An 18,060-nucleotide genomic window follows, 5' to 3' on the forward strand; every position below is an offset into this window, starting at 1 on the left:
TTAAAACAAAGCTTCTGGGAGTAGCCCATCAATACTGCTGCCTGCAGAATTCCTCCTCCTCCTCCTCCCCTTGGCTGCTCGCCTCGGGGCATGAATTACAGCGGGGCTGGCCTTGAGAGAGACACTGCCGTCTAATTCTATCCCACTCCTGCAAAGCAGATAAATACACCCTGTATTGTGATATATTAGCTCCATGTATTTATTTAGGCATCCATAAAATCGGTCCTTAAACCTTCTCATGATGGCAGCACACTGGAGAAGACCCACATCCAACCTGGAGTGCTGGCCTGGATATCCCCAGATGTCTTGATGGTCTTTTGGGGGGATTTTTCCCTGCTCCATCCCCCAGCAGCCCTGGATGGCAAGGACCCGGGAAGGCAGCAGTGCTCCTTAGGTGGGACTTTGTTCCCTGCACCATCCTGGGCAGGAAGGCAGGGATGGGCTCTGCCAGCAGCCAGCACAGAGCCCTGCTGCTCCCGAGGCCCCAGAGCTGCCTCTCCAAATGATTTGTCTCCATGCAGGAATTAGCAGCCGAGAGCTCCAAGGTTTTTCAGGCCAAGAAGCTGCAGGTTGGAAGGTTGCTCAGAGCAGGGGGTGACTCCCTTTTTTTTTTTTTTTTTTTTTTGGGAATAATAAAAATGGTGATTGATTGCTGGATTGGTCCTAGAGCGATGCATTTGGTGAGGAGGGTAAAGAAAGGGCTCTGGGAAAGGCTGGTAAGGACAGTCACCAGCAGGTCCCTCCTTCCCTGTGGGATGAGGCAGTGGAGACAGGTGCTCCAGGGATGCTCCAGCTGCCCAGTCCTGCTGTCCCTGCCTGCCCTGAGGGCCAGCAGATGCTGTAGGGCTGCAGTTTTCTTCCAGAAGCACAAAACACACCACGCCGTGTCCCCAGGTCACTCCTGCTCCATCACCCTGCATCCCCAGGGACCCAGCCAGGCTGGAGCCAGGGCTGACCGGGCCTCCCAGTGGGAAAAAGCACAATACTTAAGGAGAAGGAGAGGTCAGTTAAAGTTTAATGTTCAGGCAGATACATCATCCCTCCACTTAATCAAGCAGCAGCAATTCCTAACAGTAAGTAGGAAGGATGGCTCTCGTCCTGGTGATAAAAAGGCAGGATTGCTCGAGTTTTGGGAGATAAAAGGCTGTACAAAAATTGAATGTTTAGTACTATGTTCAGTTATCTTTTGGGGGTCGGGCACAGCCGTGCCAGGCCTTGAGCTGAGATATTTATGATGGGAAATAGAGCAGAGATTAGGGGTTTATGGCCACAGCCAGCCCAGGGTGAGAGCACTGGCTGCTGGTCACAGGAGAGGGCAAGAGCTCCTTCTGTTATAAACTGGGTGGGGGATTTGGGGGGAAAGGGACTGGGTGTTGCAGAGGGACACCTGTAGTCCTGGAAAGAGCCTGTGGTCATTTCTGGTAGCCCATGGCCTCACCTCACCCCGAGAGCGGCATCACCATCACTTGCTCATGGTTAAGCTCTACAAAACCCATCCCTGGGGTTAAGCACAGGCTCTGCAGGCAGAGCAAGGGCACAGCTGGCTCCTGTAAAACCTGCTGTGCCCAAAGCTCTGCGTGCCTAAGGGCTTCCAGGGCTCACTCATTTACCAGCAGGCAGCAAGCCTTCCAGAAACCTCAATGTCATCAGAAAACCTCTGGCTGTGACCCAGGAAGGCCTGGGAGGGGGCTCTCCACAGGCCTGTGGCTGAGGGCAGATGTCCCCTGTGCTGTGACTGATGAGTTGCATTTCACTATCACCCCTGCTTCATCTGGTGCCTTTCCCAGAGCATCCCATACTTAAGGGAACAAGGTTTGCCTCTGTCTTTTCCTTTTTCAGCACCTCTGAGGCACTTTGGGGTTTACATCTCAAGGTGTTGGTGCATCAGCAGAGGAGGAAAAGGAGAGCAGTCTCCAAAAGCCACCTGCAGGGAGCACCACCCCTCCCTGCAGCACAGTCCTGCCTCAATCCACCTGAGCCCCAGGTGTGCTGTGGGCGCAGGATCCCTGCTCCAAGCTCACCACACAGCAAGCCCCTGGAGCAGACAGGATGCTTTTCCTTTCAAAACACTTTTATTGCTGCTCCTTCCACAGCCCCATGGGTGGGATTTCAGCCCAGGAGGAGCTCTGCCCAGGAAAAGGAGCAGCAGAGGGGAGAGTGGGATGTTCCACCCCCACCCCTACACCAGGAAAGGGTAAAGCACCCACCCTACATCACTGTCCCCTCTCTCCCTTTGCTGCCTCAAAAGGAACCAGTTATGCCCCACTGAGAACTAGTGAAAAAAAAAAAAATCTGGTTTGTTAAGATTTTGGATCATATAAAGATTCAAGTAGCGTTAAGTGAACTAGAAAACCAAGTCCTGTACATCCACTTATAAAATTTCGAAACAAAATTAAAAAGAAAGAAGAAAAGGTATGGCACATCAGTGCAAGGGATGAGGTGGTACAGTAATGCCCCTCCACCCCAGCCCTTGGGACCAAAGCCCCCAGGGAGGCAGGGTCTGGGTGCCACCATCCCACGTTCCCTTCCACCACAGAGGTGTCCCCTCGTCTGTCTGTCCATCTGTCAGCAGATGGCTCTAGAAGTCCTGCAGCCGTGAGATCAGGTCATCCTTATTCTTCAGCAGGAACTTCTCACAGGCTTCAAAGGTGGAGCAGATGTCTGAGGACAGTCCCGCCACATTGGTGGTGACGTAGTTGAGGTACCCTGGCATAACCTGGTTGTAATAAGCCACCTGCAAGGCACAGGACAAGGTCAGCAGGGGCACAGGGGAAGGAGGAGCTCCTCCCTGGGCTGTGGGGACACAGCCACAGCATTCCCACCTTGCTCATCTCCTCTGACTCTGGCCAAATGCAGAACCCGGAGCAGAGCGTCTCCCCGCGCGTGAATTCGGCTCTGGCGGGGTGAGTGGGCAGCGTCACCGACCGAAAGGCCACGTAGGGGTCCCTGGGGACAAGAGGGAGCCCTGTGAGCTGGCATAGCTTGGGTGACAGGGAGCAGGGCTGGGGCTGGACACTCACCCCTTGCTGCAGGGCTTCCTCCGGGACGCCAGGATAACGAAGTCCTGCGGCTTGTTCTCGTGTCTGAGCTTCTGGCTCACCACGTGGTAGATCATGTCATCATCATCGACCTTCTGGACAAGCTCAGCACTCCTGTAAGGGAAGGGGACCGGTCACAGAAACCCTGCTGTGCCCCTGTGGGAAATGGATTCGTTGAGAATTCTCAAAGGCTGACAGAAGACTCACAAAGTATGCATTTTGATGCAAACTTCGAGATAAAAATGCTGACTTAGAAATGCCATAGAACAGGACAGACGTTGTTAAAAGAGAAATGGAACTTTTGCTACACAAGAGCTAATAGGCCAAGAAACACTTTAATGTACTGTAATTAAGAAATAGTTTAGCTTTTCATTGTGATAGCATAAATTATAACATCTGTACTGTCTCACCCTTCACATGAGACTGAAAATAGGAATAGAAGTTTTTAAAACGCCTCTCGGTTTCCCCATTTCCAAGTCAGAAGAAAATATAATCCAACATGCCCCTGAATCTGGCCCTTACACATTTACAGCCCACCACCAGACCCAAATTATTTGAGGGAGACCCAAATAGGTGTTTGCTCCAGCAAAGCGCAGCCATCAGCCCAGACAGAGCCAGGACAGGGACACACAGTGAGGGAACTCTAAGAGCAAGCAAGGCACCACGCTGGCTCCCAGGAAAACCCAAAGGGGTGCTCAGAGGTTTAACCCTGTGGGTGTGATGTGTGGGGAGGCCTGCAGCACTCACACGTAGTGGCTGTCCCACTCGTGGCGGCGCCGCAGGTTGGAGAGCAGGGAGAAGGCTCGGCCGGCCGGATGCAGACGGAGATCTCGATGCGGAAAGACAGGAACTTGTCCTCCTCCAGCGTGTACATCCGCACCTCGGGGCACAGGGCACAGTTGGGACTTGTTCCCACTGGGATTGCCCACACTTTGGGGCCGAGGGAGGAGGGACAGGGTTCAGTACCTTTTCCTTTTCTCTGGCGAGCGCCCAGTTGGCTTTGGCCACGAGCATCTTGAGCGCAGAGACGTTGTTGTAGCTCAGATAAACCTGGGGCAGGGGCGGCATGTCAGGGCAGGAGGGGGAGCAGGAGGAGGAACAGGAGGCAGCAGCTCCCACAGGGGCTCCTCCTACCTTGTTGCTTTGGTCCCAGGGCACGGAGAGAGGCACCTCAGTCTGTTTGCAGGAGACGACATATTTTCTGCAGCAAAGGAACAGTTTCCCCATGAGAGGACACAAACCACCCCCAGACTGTCCCTGCACCCAAGTGCTGAGCCCTGCCTTTCCTCCTTCCTCCACCCCCACATCCCACTGGTTTTGCTGCTCACCGGTCCAGCCGAATTTTTTTCCTAGCACTGGCTTCTCTGTACCTCCTTTCTCCATCCTGGTAAATGGGAAAAGGTAACTAAGTTAATAGGAAAAAGAAGGATGAAAAAAACCAATCACAACTTTTTGGGAGTGGGAAAAACATTCAGCAGGGAAGGGCTGGAAGGTGAAGCCCCCTTACTTGCCAGCTGCCACCCTGGCCACACTGCAGTGATGGTCAGTGATTAATCATGAGTTATTTCACATTGCTACCATGCTCTGATCAAGTGCTGGGCACTTGCACATTAGGGAAAACCCTTGTGGCTGCAAAGCAGCAAACAGCCCCTGAAACGAAAACGGTGTACCCTAGCACCTGCAAATGTCCTCTTCTGAGGAAGCAAAAGCTAAAAAAACCTGCTTATTTGAAGAAAGCGCTAGTGTGGTGTTTTAAAGTGGGTGAGAGAGGTGTCAGGGTGTCATGACTTTGGCCATGAGATGATCTCATCACAGTGGGAAATCCTAGTTTTAAGTCATCAAAAAATCAGGGAGCTGGACAAGGATCAGCCCAGGAGAATCTGAGACACCTGAGTGTTTGCTTTGCTGCCATGCTCATATGACAGATTTCCCTAAATATTTGGATCCCAGCAAATTATGGATTAGGACGCTCTGAAAGGTAAAACACAACCTCAACATCCCTTCCCCTAAATTACAGAAAAGACGAGCTGGAATTTGCAGGCAATACTCCGCTAAGCCTTGCGTGGCTAATACATCTCCATCTCTGCAGGCAAGTGGTTTATTTTATTAGTTACACCGAGCAATCAATTTAATTCACTTGCTATCGAGCAGTTTCATTTCCATCATCGTGAAACTGCGTTTGTTTGGCTGCGAATCCCAGAACCCTTCGGGGCTGAGTGGGATTCCCGGGGTGCTACCAGGCTGGGGGAGAAGCCAGCCCTGCTGGTCCTTACCCCTGGCTCGGGTGCCACCATGGGCAGCGTGCGGGGTTGACCCTCCTGGTCCAGCACCACGAAGGTCATGAAGGCGCTGTTGATGTGCCTGCGGCTGATGGACATCTCCTGGCCGTAGGCCTCGGCGCTGACCCCACCTCCATGCTGCCAGAAAGAAGGGATGAGGGAGCAGAGGGGCCGTGGGGAGGGTGGGGAGGGGCTCCCCAGCACTGGCGCCCACCTGTTTTTGAAGGTTGTTGACGATGGCTTTGAGCACCAGGCGGTCTCCGACTTGTGACGGTCCCCGAAAGTGGAACATCTCGATGGCCCTCAGCGTGGGGTGGGCATGGCACAGCCGGCTGTGGGGACAGGTGTCACCCCCCAGCCATGGCACCTCCCCCTATAGCACCCTCTCTGACAGCCAGAGACAAGGAGACCCCAAAAATGGATTTCAATGGCCAAAGCCAGCCATGAGAAGGAACAACGAGCCAACTGCAAGGAGTGTGAACCTTTCCCTGGGGTCCCTCAGCACCACACACCTGTGGGACTTCCTGTGCAGTGTCACCCAAGGGTGACATTCTGGGCACCATCCCATCCCTCTGGAGGGTCCCTACAGTCCAGCTGTGGCCAGACCCAGCCACATGTGTCCCCTCCAGGCATGTCATCCCCTGACCCTGAACCCCTGTCGGTCACCTGGCTGCGATGGTGGCCACGTTCTCCATCCAGGCCATGATCTGCCCACCGAAGGTGTTGCCCTGGTGGTTGGCGTGTGGAGGCAGCACCAGCTCCACACTCTCCACCCGTGTTCTTTCTGCTGGCACTGCCCCGCTGCCATCCCGTGTCTCCAGCTCTGCCACAGGGGATAACAGGGTTCAGGGGGTTGTACGGCCAGTAGGACCCCACTCCCAGCACCCCACCAGCCCTTGTCCCTCTCCCCACAGCTGCCCACCTACTGCATCAACCCCCACTAAACCTCCAGGCCTGGGAGTCTGGGATGGTGGGACTGCTGGCCCTACCCCACCACGGCCAGGGCATTCCCAAACCTCCACGTGGTGATCACCACCAGCATCCTGCTGAGGAAGCGGGATGCCGGCAGTGGGCTGTTTGGAAGTGGTACCGGTTTCCTGGGGCTGTGGGTGAGGAGGTCCTTGAGGTGTCCTTGTGCACCAGGCGCATGCGGCGGCGCTCGGCGGCGATGCTGTACTCGATCTTCTCCTCCTCTGTCTGCGGGGTCAGCGGCTCCAGCCTCACCTGCAAAGGGATGGGCAGGCTGCAGTCCCCTGGGGGACGAGCCGCAGCAGAAAGCAGGTGTCCTCCATGCCCAGAGCGGGGCTGAAGCCACCCACCACACATCCCCCCAAGGACAGGAAAATGGATCACTGACCCATGAAGAAACAGCAGCTGACAGAAAGCTGAGCCCAGCCCCACAGAGGCCATTTCCTTACTGCCCCGTGCAGTGGGTAACAGAGTGCCCCCAGCCACCAGCCACTGCTCACCTTGCTGCCCAAGGGGCCCTGTGCCACGAAGGTGGCATATGCCTTGCAGATGCTGCAGTGCTTCCCAGTGCACAGGTCTTCGTAGCTCACCTGGATGCCCACCTGGAGAGGGGACAGCACCCCTGAGAGCTGGCTCTGCTCCCCAGGGACCCATATCCCACCTGCACCCCTGGTGCAGAGCCAGCCAAAAACAATGAACACATGGATTAAAGCTGGGAACTGTGGGAGGATTGGAGGATTTTGCTGGTGAGGACAGGCACACAGCAAGGGGCACAGGGGCAGGGGCACACACCAACCTCCATGCTGGAGTTAAAAGCTCGGTTCACTTTGGCTTTGATGTTGACAACTTGCCCGACGCTGAAAAACAGGAAGAGGAGAAAGCGTGTGAGGTTACTGGGGGACACAGCCACAGAGCAGCTCCCTCGGAGGTGCCACGCATTTGGGCTCACTGCCCGCTGTGGTAAGGCTTCCTGGGACTGTGGGACATGCCAGATGGCCAGCAGACACAGGGACAGCCACCCTGAGACGTGAGAGCAGTGAGACGTCACCCCTGAGCAGCTGTGTGCAGCTGTGTCCCCAGGTTTGGGGTGCTGCCCAGGACACCTGAGAGATGCAGAGGTGCCCAAGGCTTGCTTGACCCCCTGCCCATGCAGACATGCACATTCCTGCCAGAGCAAACGGCTCCTCCAGCCTTGCATCCACTGTCCTGCACAACTGGACCAGCCACGGGGCCCTCCCATGAGCAATGGATACTTTGGGATGCTGGGAGATGGCAGGAGGCAGGATCCAGCCAGGGCATTTTGCACCATCTCTTAAATGAAACATCTGCTGGCAGCAAACTGCTGCTCTGTGCCTTCAGTAGGCTTCAGAGTCCACACACAGACAACTCTGGCCCTGCAGACTGAGCTCCTCCAAACTGGCACCCACGGAATGAGCAAATTAAACTTTTAGTGACACCAGCAGTCTTTACCAAATACATTTTTAAATCAGGAATATTCCTCATTCCCCAACAGAGGCCAGTGCTAGAAAACTCAGTGGAAAAAATAAACCCTGTAACCACCACTTCTCAAACCAGAAGAGAGGGAGAGCCAGAGTGTCCTTTGACATCAGATTTTTTCCCCATGTCCTCACACGTGACCTAAGGCTTCAAATGAGCTTGGGAAGTGACACGCTCTGCACGTTGGCTCTGGCTGGAGCAGGAGTGCCATGAGCTGTCCCCCAGCATGGACCCCGGGCCGGTGACATGCCCAAACGTTAGCAGGGTTAGGTGAGCAGCCTCTGTTGACATGCCATGCCACGTCAGTGGGGTTAAGGCTCCCAACTCACGGCAGCGCTGTGCTAGGCTGGCTGCTCTAGGGCCAAACACGTCCGTACCCGACACCGCTCCTCCCGTCCCGCTGCCCAGCGGGCTTACAGGCGGCTGGCTGGGGCAGAAAGAGAAAGCAAACGTGGGGAAAGGGTTAGAGGCGATGGCAGCAGCCAGATGGATGCTCTGGATGGGTTTGTGGCGAGGGGCATGCAAGGGCAAGGAGCCAGGCAGGCAGACTGGCAGCCCCACATGTCTATATATAGCCCCCAAATACTTTATCTTCTGTGTCCTTATCAAACAGCAGAAGCCAGGGCCATAAATGCCACACGAAGCCCCACTCAAGGGTATGTGTGATCCTCCCCAGAGCTGCACTTCCACACAGCAGGGTGGAGCGATGGGGACAATCTGCAGCCCAGCCAGTGAGTTTTAAGGCAGTGATAATTTGAGGTCTCCTCTGTGCCCTCAAGCACCTACAGCTCCTCCCTGCCTCTCCCCCACAGTGCAAGGGCACAGAGAGCACAAACGGCTGGGCAGGAGATCTGACACAAAACTCCTCCCCTTCCAACAGCTCTGCAGGAAATCCTTGCCAGGCCCCTTGCTCAGAGCCTAAAGCTGGACCACAGCAAGTGGGATCTGAGCCAGGAGCAGCATAAATTCCCTGCCCCCTTGGAGCAGTGCCCAGCTCAGCCCCGAGGAGGGGCAAATGCTTTGCAGGGCTTGATGTAATGCTGTGGAGTGGGCTTGGGTCTGTTCTTCCCTGCTCCTGACACCCAGGAGGGCTGGGGAAAGTGTCCCAGGAAAAGCTGCCCCAGGAGCAGGGTATCAACTCCGTGGTGCCATCTCTGCACCACGGCAGTACCACATCCCCACACTGTGCTTTTGTCATGGAGCTGAGCCCCAGGGCGACGGGCACCTCATGGGAGGGCAAAAGTGCGAGTTCAGAGCTTCCTAGGAATGACAGTAAAAGCCAAGAATGAGTCAGACTTCTCAGTGCCAAACAAATCAGCTGACAGCCCGGGACCTCAATGCCAGCCCTGGGTACCCCAGGAGGCAGACCTGCACAGCAGAGAGTAGCTGGACAGTATGGACCCTGTGCTGCATGGATCCTATATGCCTATATTGCATGGTGAACCCCAGGGAACCACCTGGAATGGTACCCAGGTGGGAAGAGACAGGTAGAGGGGGTGTGGGGCTCTGAGAGATGAGTAAAGGTGAGTGGCAGTACCTGGGCTTCTAAGGGTACAAAAGGAGGAGACTACTTTGGGAATGCTGGGTGGGAATGGTTTCATATGGGAGCCTGTGGAGCACAAGGGTAGAACCCTGGGAGGGCTTTTGTCCCCTCTGGTCACATCCTTAGGTCTGGAGAAACATTGTCCCTGACACATGATATCCCAAGGGCTGCCTGAATCAGAGGAGGCACTCTGTGGGGCAACACCAGAGGATGCCAGGACCAGCCTGGGATGGAATTTGGTCCAGGCAATGCCCAGCCTGATGCATCTCACAAAGCCGGGAGGTCCCACCTCCCCCAGCACCCGCCGGGTGGGTGAGCCCCACCGCGCCTCCGCCACCCACACTGCCTCTACAGAAGCACGATTTGCGAGATTTGACTTTTCCAGAGCACTAAATCAGAGCCGTTTCCTGAACAAAGCCAGGGAGGAGCTGGCGCTGGGGGAAATACCGGGAAGCCAGCGCAGCAGGAGCTCCCAGGCGACCAGACAGCGGATAAATCAGAGCAGACAGTCCATCCGCAGCCCTGCGGCGCAGACCCAGCCTCACTCCCCGGCTGCCCTGTGAGCCTGGCACTGCCACTGCACCCTCCTCTCCCGGGCTCCCTGCTCCAGCCCCTGGCCACGTTGCAGGCGGCAGATGGGAAAAGCCCCTGCGTTTCCCCCGCGCATGGCCCGCGGTGCGCCGAGCATTTACCTAATGGTGTGCTCAAAATAGATATCATCCATGGAAGCCGTGACGCACGGGCAGCCGGCGTGTCTCTCGGCTGGAAAGGAAAAACAAACCCCTCGGCAACCTGCAGCAACGTGCTGAGGGTGCCACAGGCACGAGGGTTCCTCTGCCCCAGGCTGGTGACACTGGTGACACCCAGCCAAGCGTCCCTTTCCCTGCCTGATGCCCATTGCTGTGTTTGCAGGGATCACAGTGGGGTTTGGGGGTTCTCCTCCCACAGCAGCGAGGGTTTGCAGATGTTTAAAGGTTTGGAGGATGTGCTGGTGTTTGCCTTCCCTCCGTGAGTCTGCAGCTGTGGGGATGCACCAGCAGCTGATTCCATCTCCCCGTCCACAGCGAATATTTCAAAGCCACTCTGCCCGTGGCAACTTTCCCTCGGGACTCCAGGAACCTCAGACTGCAAAACTGCAACTCGGACTGAACCTCATGACTGCAAAACTGCTCTGACCTCATCTGACTGCAGAATCGCACCCATTTCCCTGTCATAACCTCCCCGTGCTGGCTGAGCTGATGAGCTCCATCGCTTCCTGCTGAGCGGAGGAGCTCAGCCCCTCTGGCTGCTGCTGGGATGCCAGGGTGCCACCAGCCTGGTCTCCCCCGCCCTGCACCCCAGGCAAGGAGAAGGGCAGCGTTATAGACGAAGCAGGCAGGATTTTGATCTGTCCCCAAGCCAGCACGCATGCTGCAGCGCACGTCTCCTCCCCTTCTTGTCCCGCTCCTGTTTGCTCTCTAATTACTCAGCAAATGCCATGACGTGGGTCCCCGGCTGGCGTCACTCCGCGGCACAGTGCTGGACCGCCAGGGATGCTGCCCGTGAGCTGGCTCCTGCGGATCCTGCCTGCTGCCTCCCCTGGCATCCCAGCGGGATGAGGCTGCGGAGGGAGGATGGCTTACCCGAGAGGCAGGCGGCCGTGTCGATCCACTTGAGCAGCTGGCCGGTGCTGAGCTCCCCGCGGTGGTTGGTGTGGCAGGGCAGCACCAGCTGGCTCATCTGCACCTCGGTGGGGTTGCGGGCAGGCGAGGGCTCGCCATGGCCCCCGGCGCCTCCTCCCGCTCCCCTGGCTCCCGGGCACGTGGTGGAGAGGTCGAGCCCTGGAGGACCACAAAAAGCTCCGTTTTATCCAAACGGGAAGCAAATCCCCTGAGAGAACCGGCCCGTGAGACACTCCCCGCACAGAGCTGGGAGAACCCCAGCCCTACACACCCCTGGACACCACCAAACCCACCCAGCCCTTGCCAAAGACAAGGTGCCTGCAGCCAAAAGGGGGGAAAAACTCTATTAAAAAAACCTCCATAGGGGATTACTCCGAGTTTTCAGGCCATTCATCACCTAACCCCACTTCTCCTCCTGAACAACACGAAAAACCCCTCCCAAAGTTAATCACTCTTTTGGGAAAGAATTTTTCTCCCTGACAGCTTCAGTTTTAGGGTGCTGCAGCACAGGGTGGGTTTGCTCTCCTGGGGCTGGCAGTGCTCCAAACCTTCACCAACACCCTTCCCTTCACCAAAGGACGCACTGGAAGCTATGTGGTACAAGCAGCAGAGGAGGAGCATCCTCAGTTTGGGTTGTTGGGGCAGTAACATCTGTTCCAGGCTGGTTTGTCCATTTGCTGGGCACACAGCGCCCCGGTGGGAAGCAGGGGGGAGAGAGAGGAGGCTGAGGTGGTGCTGCCAGGGAAAATAGCTGATGAGAGATGTCAAGTGAGTCGTGTTACACAAGGGTGAACTCAGTTAGCCTGGTGAGTAACTGAGGAGACACGAGGAGCTGTCTGGGCTTCGTCACAGCCCTTCCTTCTGCTTTCTGCTCCCGCTGCAGCTCCTGCTCTCAGCACTTGTTGCCAGAGTCCCACTGCAGCAGCTTCTCTGCCCTCTGCTTTGCCCGGATTCTTTTAAAGATGGGTTTATGCTGAAATTGAAGCTTTCCCGACTACCCTGAGCTCACTGCCTCTCAGAATAGCATTTTCTCCAGCGGGTCTAACCTCTGTTTCCATAGCTACTGGTACACGACATCCCGGGAACGGCACAAACCTCGCCTCAGCAGAGACGGCAGCGAGCTCACGGAGCCCAGCGCATGGCCAAGGTCCTCCCATGCCACAGTCAGACCGACCCCCGGCCACCAGAGCCCCTCCAGAAACCTCCAAACCCCTCCGTGAACCTCCCGGGCTGCTTCCCAGCACGCAGAGGCGCCTACACGAGTACCACAGAGCTATTTTGGGAAGCCAGCAGGCTCTGGGTATGAGCCAGCAATGCAAAGAGCTCCAAAGCCGCCTGCTGCAGAGCGAGCAGACAGCCTGGCCCGAGATCCCGCCGGTCATTTTCCCAGCCTTCGAGAGTTCTGGATTTTAGGGCAGAAGCTGCTAGCTGTGGGAAGAGCCCTGGCCCTGAGGTAGCCAGCAGGAGGTTGGGGATGCTGATGGAGAGGGAACATGATGGGAGAGGATGCAGCAGGGCCGGGAGCAGCTCCTGGCACAGCCTGGGTTAGTAGCCGGCGGCACGACGGGCAGCCACGGGTTAGTTGCACGGCACGGGGGTACCTGGAGGCCATTGCAACAGAAGCTCAAGATGTCTTCAGGGACTATAATATTCCCTTGACCATTTTTAAGAGACACCTGGAAAGGAGAAGAGTGGCTCTGGTTACAGCAGGACTGGCAGAGATGGGGGTGGCTGCTTCCCAGCGGGAACAAGGCAGCGTGTGTGGCTGGCTGTCACATCCTGTCCCCACGTCCCATGCTGACATCCCTCCCCACAGCACTGACCCCTTGGCAGCACCTATCAAAGGGCTGTCAGAGCCGAAACGGAGAAGGGCAGACCCGGGGCAGGTGCCTGCCATTCCATGGGAGTCAGGTCCCACGCTCACCAGCCCAGATGAAAGAGTCCCAGCTATTTTGGGGGGCTGGACCAAAGCGCACGTTGCAGGGCCGTGGCCAACCCCTCAGCCAGTGACGCTGTGTCAGAGTTTCGCATGGTGCTACATGTGACGGAGGACTGTGTCTTGACGCTCCCCTGGCCGGAGCAGTGACATCTCTGCAGTCACAAGACAGCCAGGAACACATTTTTGGCAGCAGGCAGGGCTGAGGCTGCCATGGGTGGTACTGGGGGCAGCAAATGGGAAGCACCAGGCTCCAGGAATGCTGCTGCACCCTGCTCCAGCCCTCTGCCTTCGAAGCCCTGGCATTCCACAAGGGCATCGTGTGTCCTTGGTGCCTGCAGGCTCCCAGCCGTGCACACAGTGACTGTGTCCCAGCTGGACATCGTGGTGGCATGGCAAGGAAAGGCAGTGTGGGAGCTGCAGCAAAAACAAGTGGAAGAAGCTTTATATTTACAGTTTGCTTTTAAACACAGCACTGCCAGGCCCTTGCTTACCCCAGCTTTCGCAGCACACATCCCTCTCCCATGCAGCTAAAACCAAGCTGCTCAAGGTAGCAGCTTTTTTCCCCAAACATGGCATTGACTGATTTTGGCACAGAGCTAAAAAAAGTGGGCGCTGTACATTTGCCTCCAGCACCATCAGGAGTTGGAGCATCACACAAGTGCACGGATGTGGTCAGCACAAAACAAGACACAAACAGCACCGCTGAGCCTCTCTCACCTTCTCATCTCCCACTCCTGCCCCAGCAGCACCGGGTTCTGTTTTCCCCAGCCCCGTGACTTTTCCCCTAGCCCCATGACCCGTCCAGGCTTGTTATCGAGGTTTGGGAGCTTCCTGATGGCTCACCTGCCCTTGCAAGAGGCCGGTGCAAGAGTTACTGTCCTGTTTAACAGGACGGGTTTGCTGCCCAATGGCAGACACAAGGCGGTGGCCGGGAGTGTCCTGTTACACCCCCCAGCCCCAGCCAACAGCACCAGAGGGGACATTCCTTGGAAACCAACCCTGCTGCTGGCTCGGCAATCAGTGTCACCTTGTCCCCCGGGTTGCGTTAGCAGGAGGGGGAAGAACACCCGGAGCTGTCTGCTTTGCATCATCCCCCTGCTATTTCCCGGGCAGCCCCAGCCCACGCTCCCGCCCTGGGGAAGGAGAGACCCGGAACCATGCAGCCGGTGGGTATTTATGGAGTATTCGCCATCGAAACCAAGCGAGCAAGTGTCTGTCCTCATTAAAATCTTCAGCCTCACTCAACTGTCACATTTTTAAAGCTGTTGACTGATGCAGCCCTCGGGTCACCATGGCAACGGGATGCAGTACCCAGGCAATGATGCTCTTACTCTGTCACCCCTCGAGTGACCCACTTCTAACCCCAAAAAAAAAACCTCCCAGCCATGCTCACTTCCTGTGCTGCCAAAGGTGTAAGAAGCACACAGAGCAAACCAGAGAAGACACAGAGAGAAGACACACCAACAACCCTGCAAATACTGGGAAGAGGGACCCCACTACTGCACCTCACAGCTCTCCCCTGGCAGAGAGGTGTCCAAGACACCCACAAGCTCCAGTAAAGGTGTTTCTGCTGTGAAATTCAGTGCTGGCTTCTTCAGAAATCACCAGGGGACCACCACTGTGTATGAACCCTCCATTGCAAGCCCTCGTGGGTGCCGCAGCTCCCCAGGATGATGCTGGGCAGAGTGCAGAGAACAGCTGTTCCCCAAAATCCTTGAGCCTACCGAAGCAAGACGTTTGCTTCAGCCACCTCCAAGACAGTGGATGAGAGGGAGAGACACGAGTGAAATTGGGGTGGGGTCCCAAGTGCTGGGCTTTGGGGGGAGGGGTCTGGGCAGAGCAGGGCAGCCTCACACCTTGAGCCACCCTCACCTGCCCTCAGAGCTCTCTCACCACCTCAATTCCTCCCCTCAAATACCTAATCCCCGTTTTCCCTCACCTGGCTCTGTCTCCTCCTTTCAGCCCAGCCCCTCGGTGTGACTTTACCTCTCCCTGGGAGTATTTAAAGAAAAAAAAAAGGCGGGGAGATGGTGGGAAGAAAGCGGCGACAACGAAGTTCTCATGGCAGATTATTGGTGTATAATTGAGCAATATCCATGGTAACAAGCAAATCTGCACGCGTTAAAAAAAATTAACCTGACCTACTTTGGGAAATTCTGTCATCTCCACAGGGCACTGAGGGCTGTCCATCCCCTGACCCGGCCTGCCAGTCCCGCTGCCACGCAGCAAAGCCCTGGTGCAAGCAGCATTGGAGATGCCCAGCACAGCTCAGCTCCATCACCCCGTGCTCATCAGGAGGAGCAGTGTCCCCAGCATGAGAGCTGCTGCTCAGGATGTGGCCCCACTGGGACAAGAGGGACTGAAGGGCCAGTCACAGCATGGTGAGGAAACACAGCAGCTCCCTGCAGTGGGTCTCACTGGGACCTCAGGAGGGTGGCCAGCCCAGAAGAAAAGCCAGGACACACCGCAAGTGGTATTTCTGGCACCACAAATCATGTTTCCTTCGAGTCCATGGAGAAAGCAAGGCATGGGGCCAGGAAAGTGCAATCCAAGGGTCAAAGGCAAGAGTGGGACACAGGATGTCTCCTCTTACAAGGAGTAGATGGTTTTCCAGCCATCAGCCATGGGAAAGCATCCCTCAGGATGAGCCTAGCAGGACACCTCCAGCACCCTCACATCCCTCTCCACCACAGGGTGAAACATCCCCTGACCCTGGCCGTGCCCACAGCCCCATCCATACCCCTGCCTTGGTGCTCTTTGCAGCTCCCATGAGGCTCCCAGGAAGGCGTGTCGATTTGCTGGCCCAGGGGCGAAGTCCCCCAGGAAGTGTCCCAGGGGACAAAGGTCTGGCTCCCGTGCAGGGGGAGAACAAAGCCATATGTCACCCCGGTACAGCTGTAAACACTGCCAGGCCCAAAATTCACACGCACGGGGACACCCAACAGCACCACCCCGCCCAGGCACCTTTGCCCTGCCACCCACGGCGTTCCTGGGGAGGAGACTGCCTCAACATCAGCACAACCATGTTTCAGACCACCACAGCTCAGCCCACCAAGCTGGAAACCACCACAGCGGAGACCAAGCTGGTGCAAAGGTCTGCACCACGGTGGTCTTAACTGTGTGGTCTCCACAATGGGAGTCACCACGGTTGAGAGCGCTGGGGTGGAAAACACAGGTGAACGCCATGGTGATGTGGTGGTCCCCACCGTGGTAGTCACCACGGCCAAGACCACCTCATTTGAGGCTGCTGGGGTGGAGACCACCCACCATGGCATCGTGCCACTCACCCAGCCACCCACACTGTCCCTGCCAGCCCCAGCACATCCCTCTGCCCTCCCCATGCCGCCACCATTCCCAGCAGCCTGTGCCCGTGCTTCCAAAGATCTGCCCCTGCTTTTAAGTGAAAAGAAGCTGATTCAAGCCAAAGCCCGCTAGCACTCCTCCTGTCACACCCAGAAAGGTCGGGGGGGGATTTGATGTTCCCATCTCTCGCCTGCTGTCCCTGCTGCAGCCTGAGGATGCCACGTCCCCATGGACGAGTCACCGGCGCCGACCACGAGTGCAGCAGCACAGCTCGCTGCAAACCCCAAAGGCAAGAAAGCATCACCCGGCTGAGCAGGGGGTCACAAGGGCTTTTCACCCCACATCTTTCCCCTGGAAGAACCGCCCAGCGCCGATGCAAGCCGGGACAAGCCGCCGCTCCACCGCCGGGAGTGGAAGTCTCCACAAGCAGCTCTCGCTCGCCCAACCCTGGAGTTCCCCCCACCCTTGTCCCCATGGTGCCCGGCTCCCCGCAGCCCTCACCTCAGCCAGAAGAAGCTGAGCATTTGCGGGAGGTGTTGAGGAGACGGCTGGCTCGGAGGAGAAGCGTCCGGACACCTGCGGGCGCGGGCGTCGAGGCCGGGCTGGCTGCGAGCCCTGGGCCGGGGCCAGCGCACACCCCGCTGCCGCTTCCTTAAATACGGTCACGCAGAACTTTTCTTAAGGTAGCGCTTGGCAGATCTGAGCTCGCCTGGAAAATGGCCGGCGCTCGGGAGTTTGGCTCTGGATGCAGGAGGGAATGTGTCGGGCTGGCTGCAAAACCAGCGAGAGCGGCGGGAGGCACCGCAGCGCTGCCAGCAGCTCTGCGGAGCCGGGGGATTCTGCCTCTTCCTTCTGCCCTCCCCAGGGAGCAGCTCCTGGGGTGAGGTCCTTTCCCCAGTCCGCTCATCATCCTCTTCTCGCTCCATCAGCTCAGCGAGGCGCTCAGTTAAACTCACCTGAAAATATCAGTATTTTCCCCCAGAGCCGCAGGTGCCGACACCAAGCTCACTGTCCGGAAAAAGCGGCAAACTTCTCGAAAGCCGATCCAATCCACACAGCTGCTCCCTGGCCCTGCTGCCTTTGAAGTACCTGTGGCAGGGCTTGTCACACAAAACTTTTTTTTTTTTTTTTTAACAAGGAAATAAAATGCAAATTCCCGTGTCACCGCATTAATGACTATTTGGTTTAGCGGAGATGTTGTTCTATTTGTATTTGATTTACACACTTTTACAAGCGAGCCTCGGTAATCAACCTACAAAAGTTTGATCAAAGCTCTTGGCAGGCACCGGCAGCGCAAGTATTGCCACTGGAAAGCCAGCAGAGAAATAAAAAAGCAATTTCGACAGGAAATAAGCCCCACTCCTTTTTTGGTAAATAAGAACAACAAAGCACTGAAACAGGGCAAAAGCCAGCTAAATTTTAGGTTGATTGTGGAAATGTTCATCAAAAGCCTAGACTCAGGCAGAGGGGAGGGGACACCTGGATACATCTGCAAGGGCCGGGCAGGGGTGAGGTGATGACCCCCTGAGGGGGTTTGGAGCCTTTGGGGGATGGAGGAAGCAGCGCTGCATGGCACCAGGTGATTGATCCGATTATGGTGATGGAGATTCTCTCTGCAAGAAGATTGTTGCCTGAGGACTTTAACCCCACTGAGCATTCACTGCTCAGCTACTTGGATAAAATCTGCATGCTTCAATCCTAGAGCAGGAACAGAGAGGCCCTTCCGCCCCGCACAACCTCTTCCACGTCTTGCAGGTGGCTTTGCACACTCGGCTGCGATTAAATCCCATCATTTTAGAAAACAACATTTCCTTTAAAAGCATTCCCTTTT

The 18,060-nt window shown here is 56.4% G+C and overlaps 1 protein-coding gene across 1 annotated transcript; it reads right to left on the reverse strand.

The window, feature by feature from the left end:
- Window positions 1-997: 997 nt before the first annotated feature.
- ACOT11 (acyl-CoA thioesterase 11) lies at window positions 998-17,139 on the reverse strand. The gene is given in 24 exon segments (XM_066325436.1): window positions 998-2,734; window positions 2,823-2,946; window positions 3,021-3,152; window positions 3,786-3,852; window positions 3,855-3,918; window positions 4,005-4,088; window positions 4,173-4,239; window positions 4,367-4,422; window positions 5,312-5,448; window positions 5,522-5,649; window positions 5,984-6,164; window positions 6,439-6,541; window positions 6,787-6,888; window positions 7,083-7,143; window positions 10,019-10,088; window positions 10,949-11,080; window positions 11,083-11,146; window positions 12,589-12,644; window positions 12,647-12,663; window positions 16,731-16,867; window positions 16,870-16,956; window positions 16,958-17,005; window positions 17,007-17,072; window positions 17,074-17,139. Coding segments are annotated over 24 exon segments (2,205 nt in total). The 3' UTR covers window positions 998-2,578.
- Window positions 17,140-18,060: the final 921 nt, after the last annotated feature.

Source organism: Sylvia atricapilla, chromosome 9 (genome assembly GCF_009819655.1).
Source record: "Sylvia atricapilla isolate bSylAtr1 chromosome 9, bSylAtr1.pri, whole genome shotgun sequence".
Lineage (NCBI taxonomy): Eukaryota > Metazoa > Chordata > Aves > Passeriformes > Sylviidae > Sylvia > Sylvia atricapilla.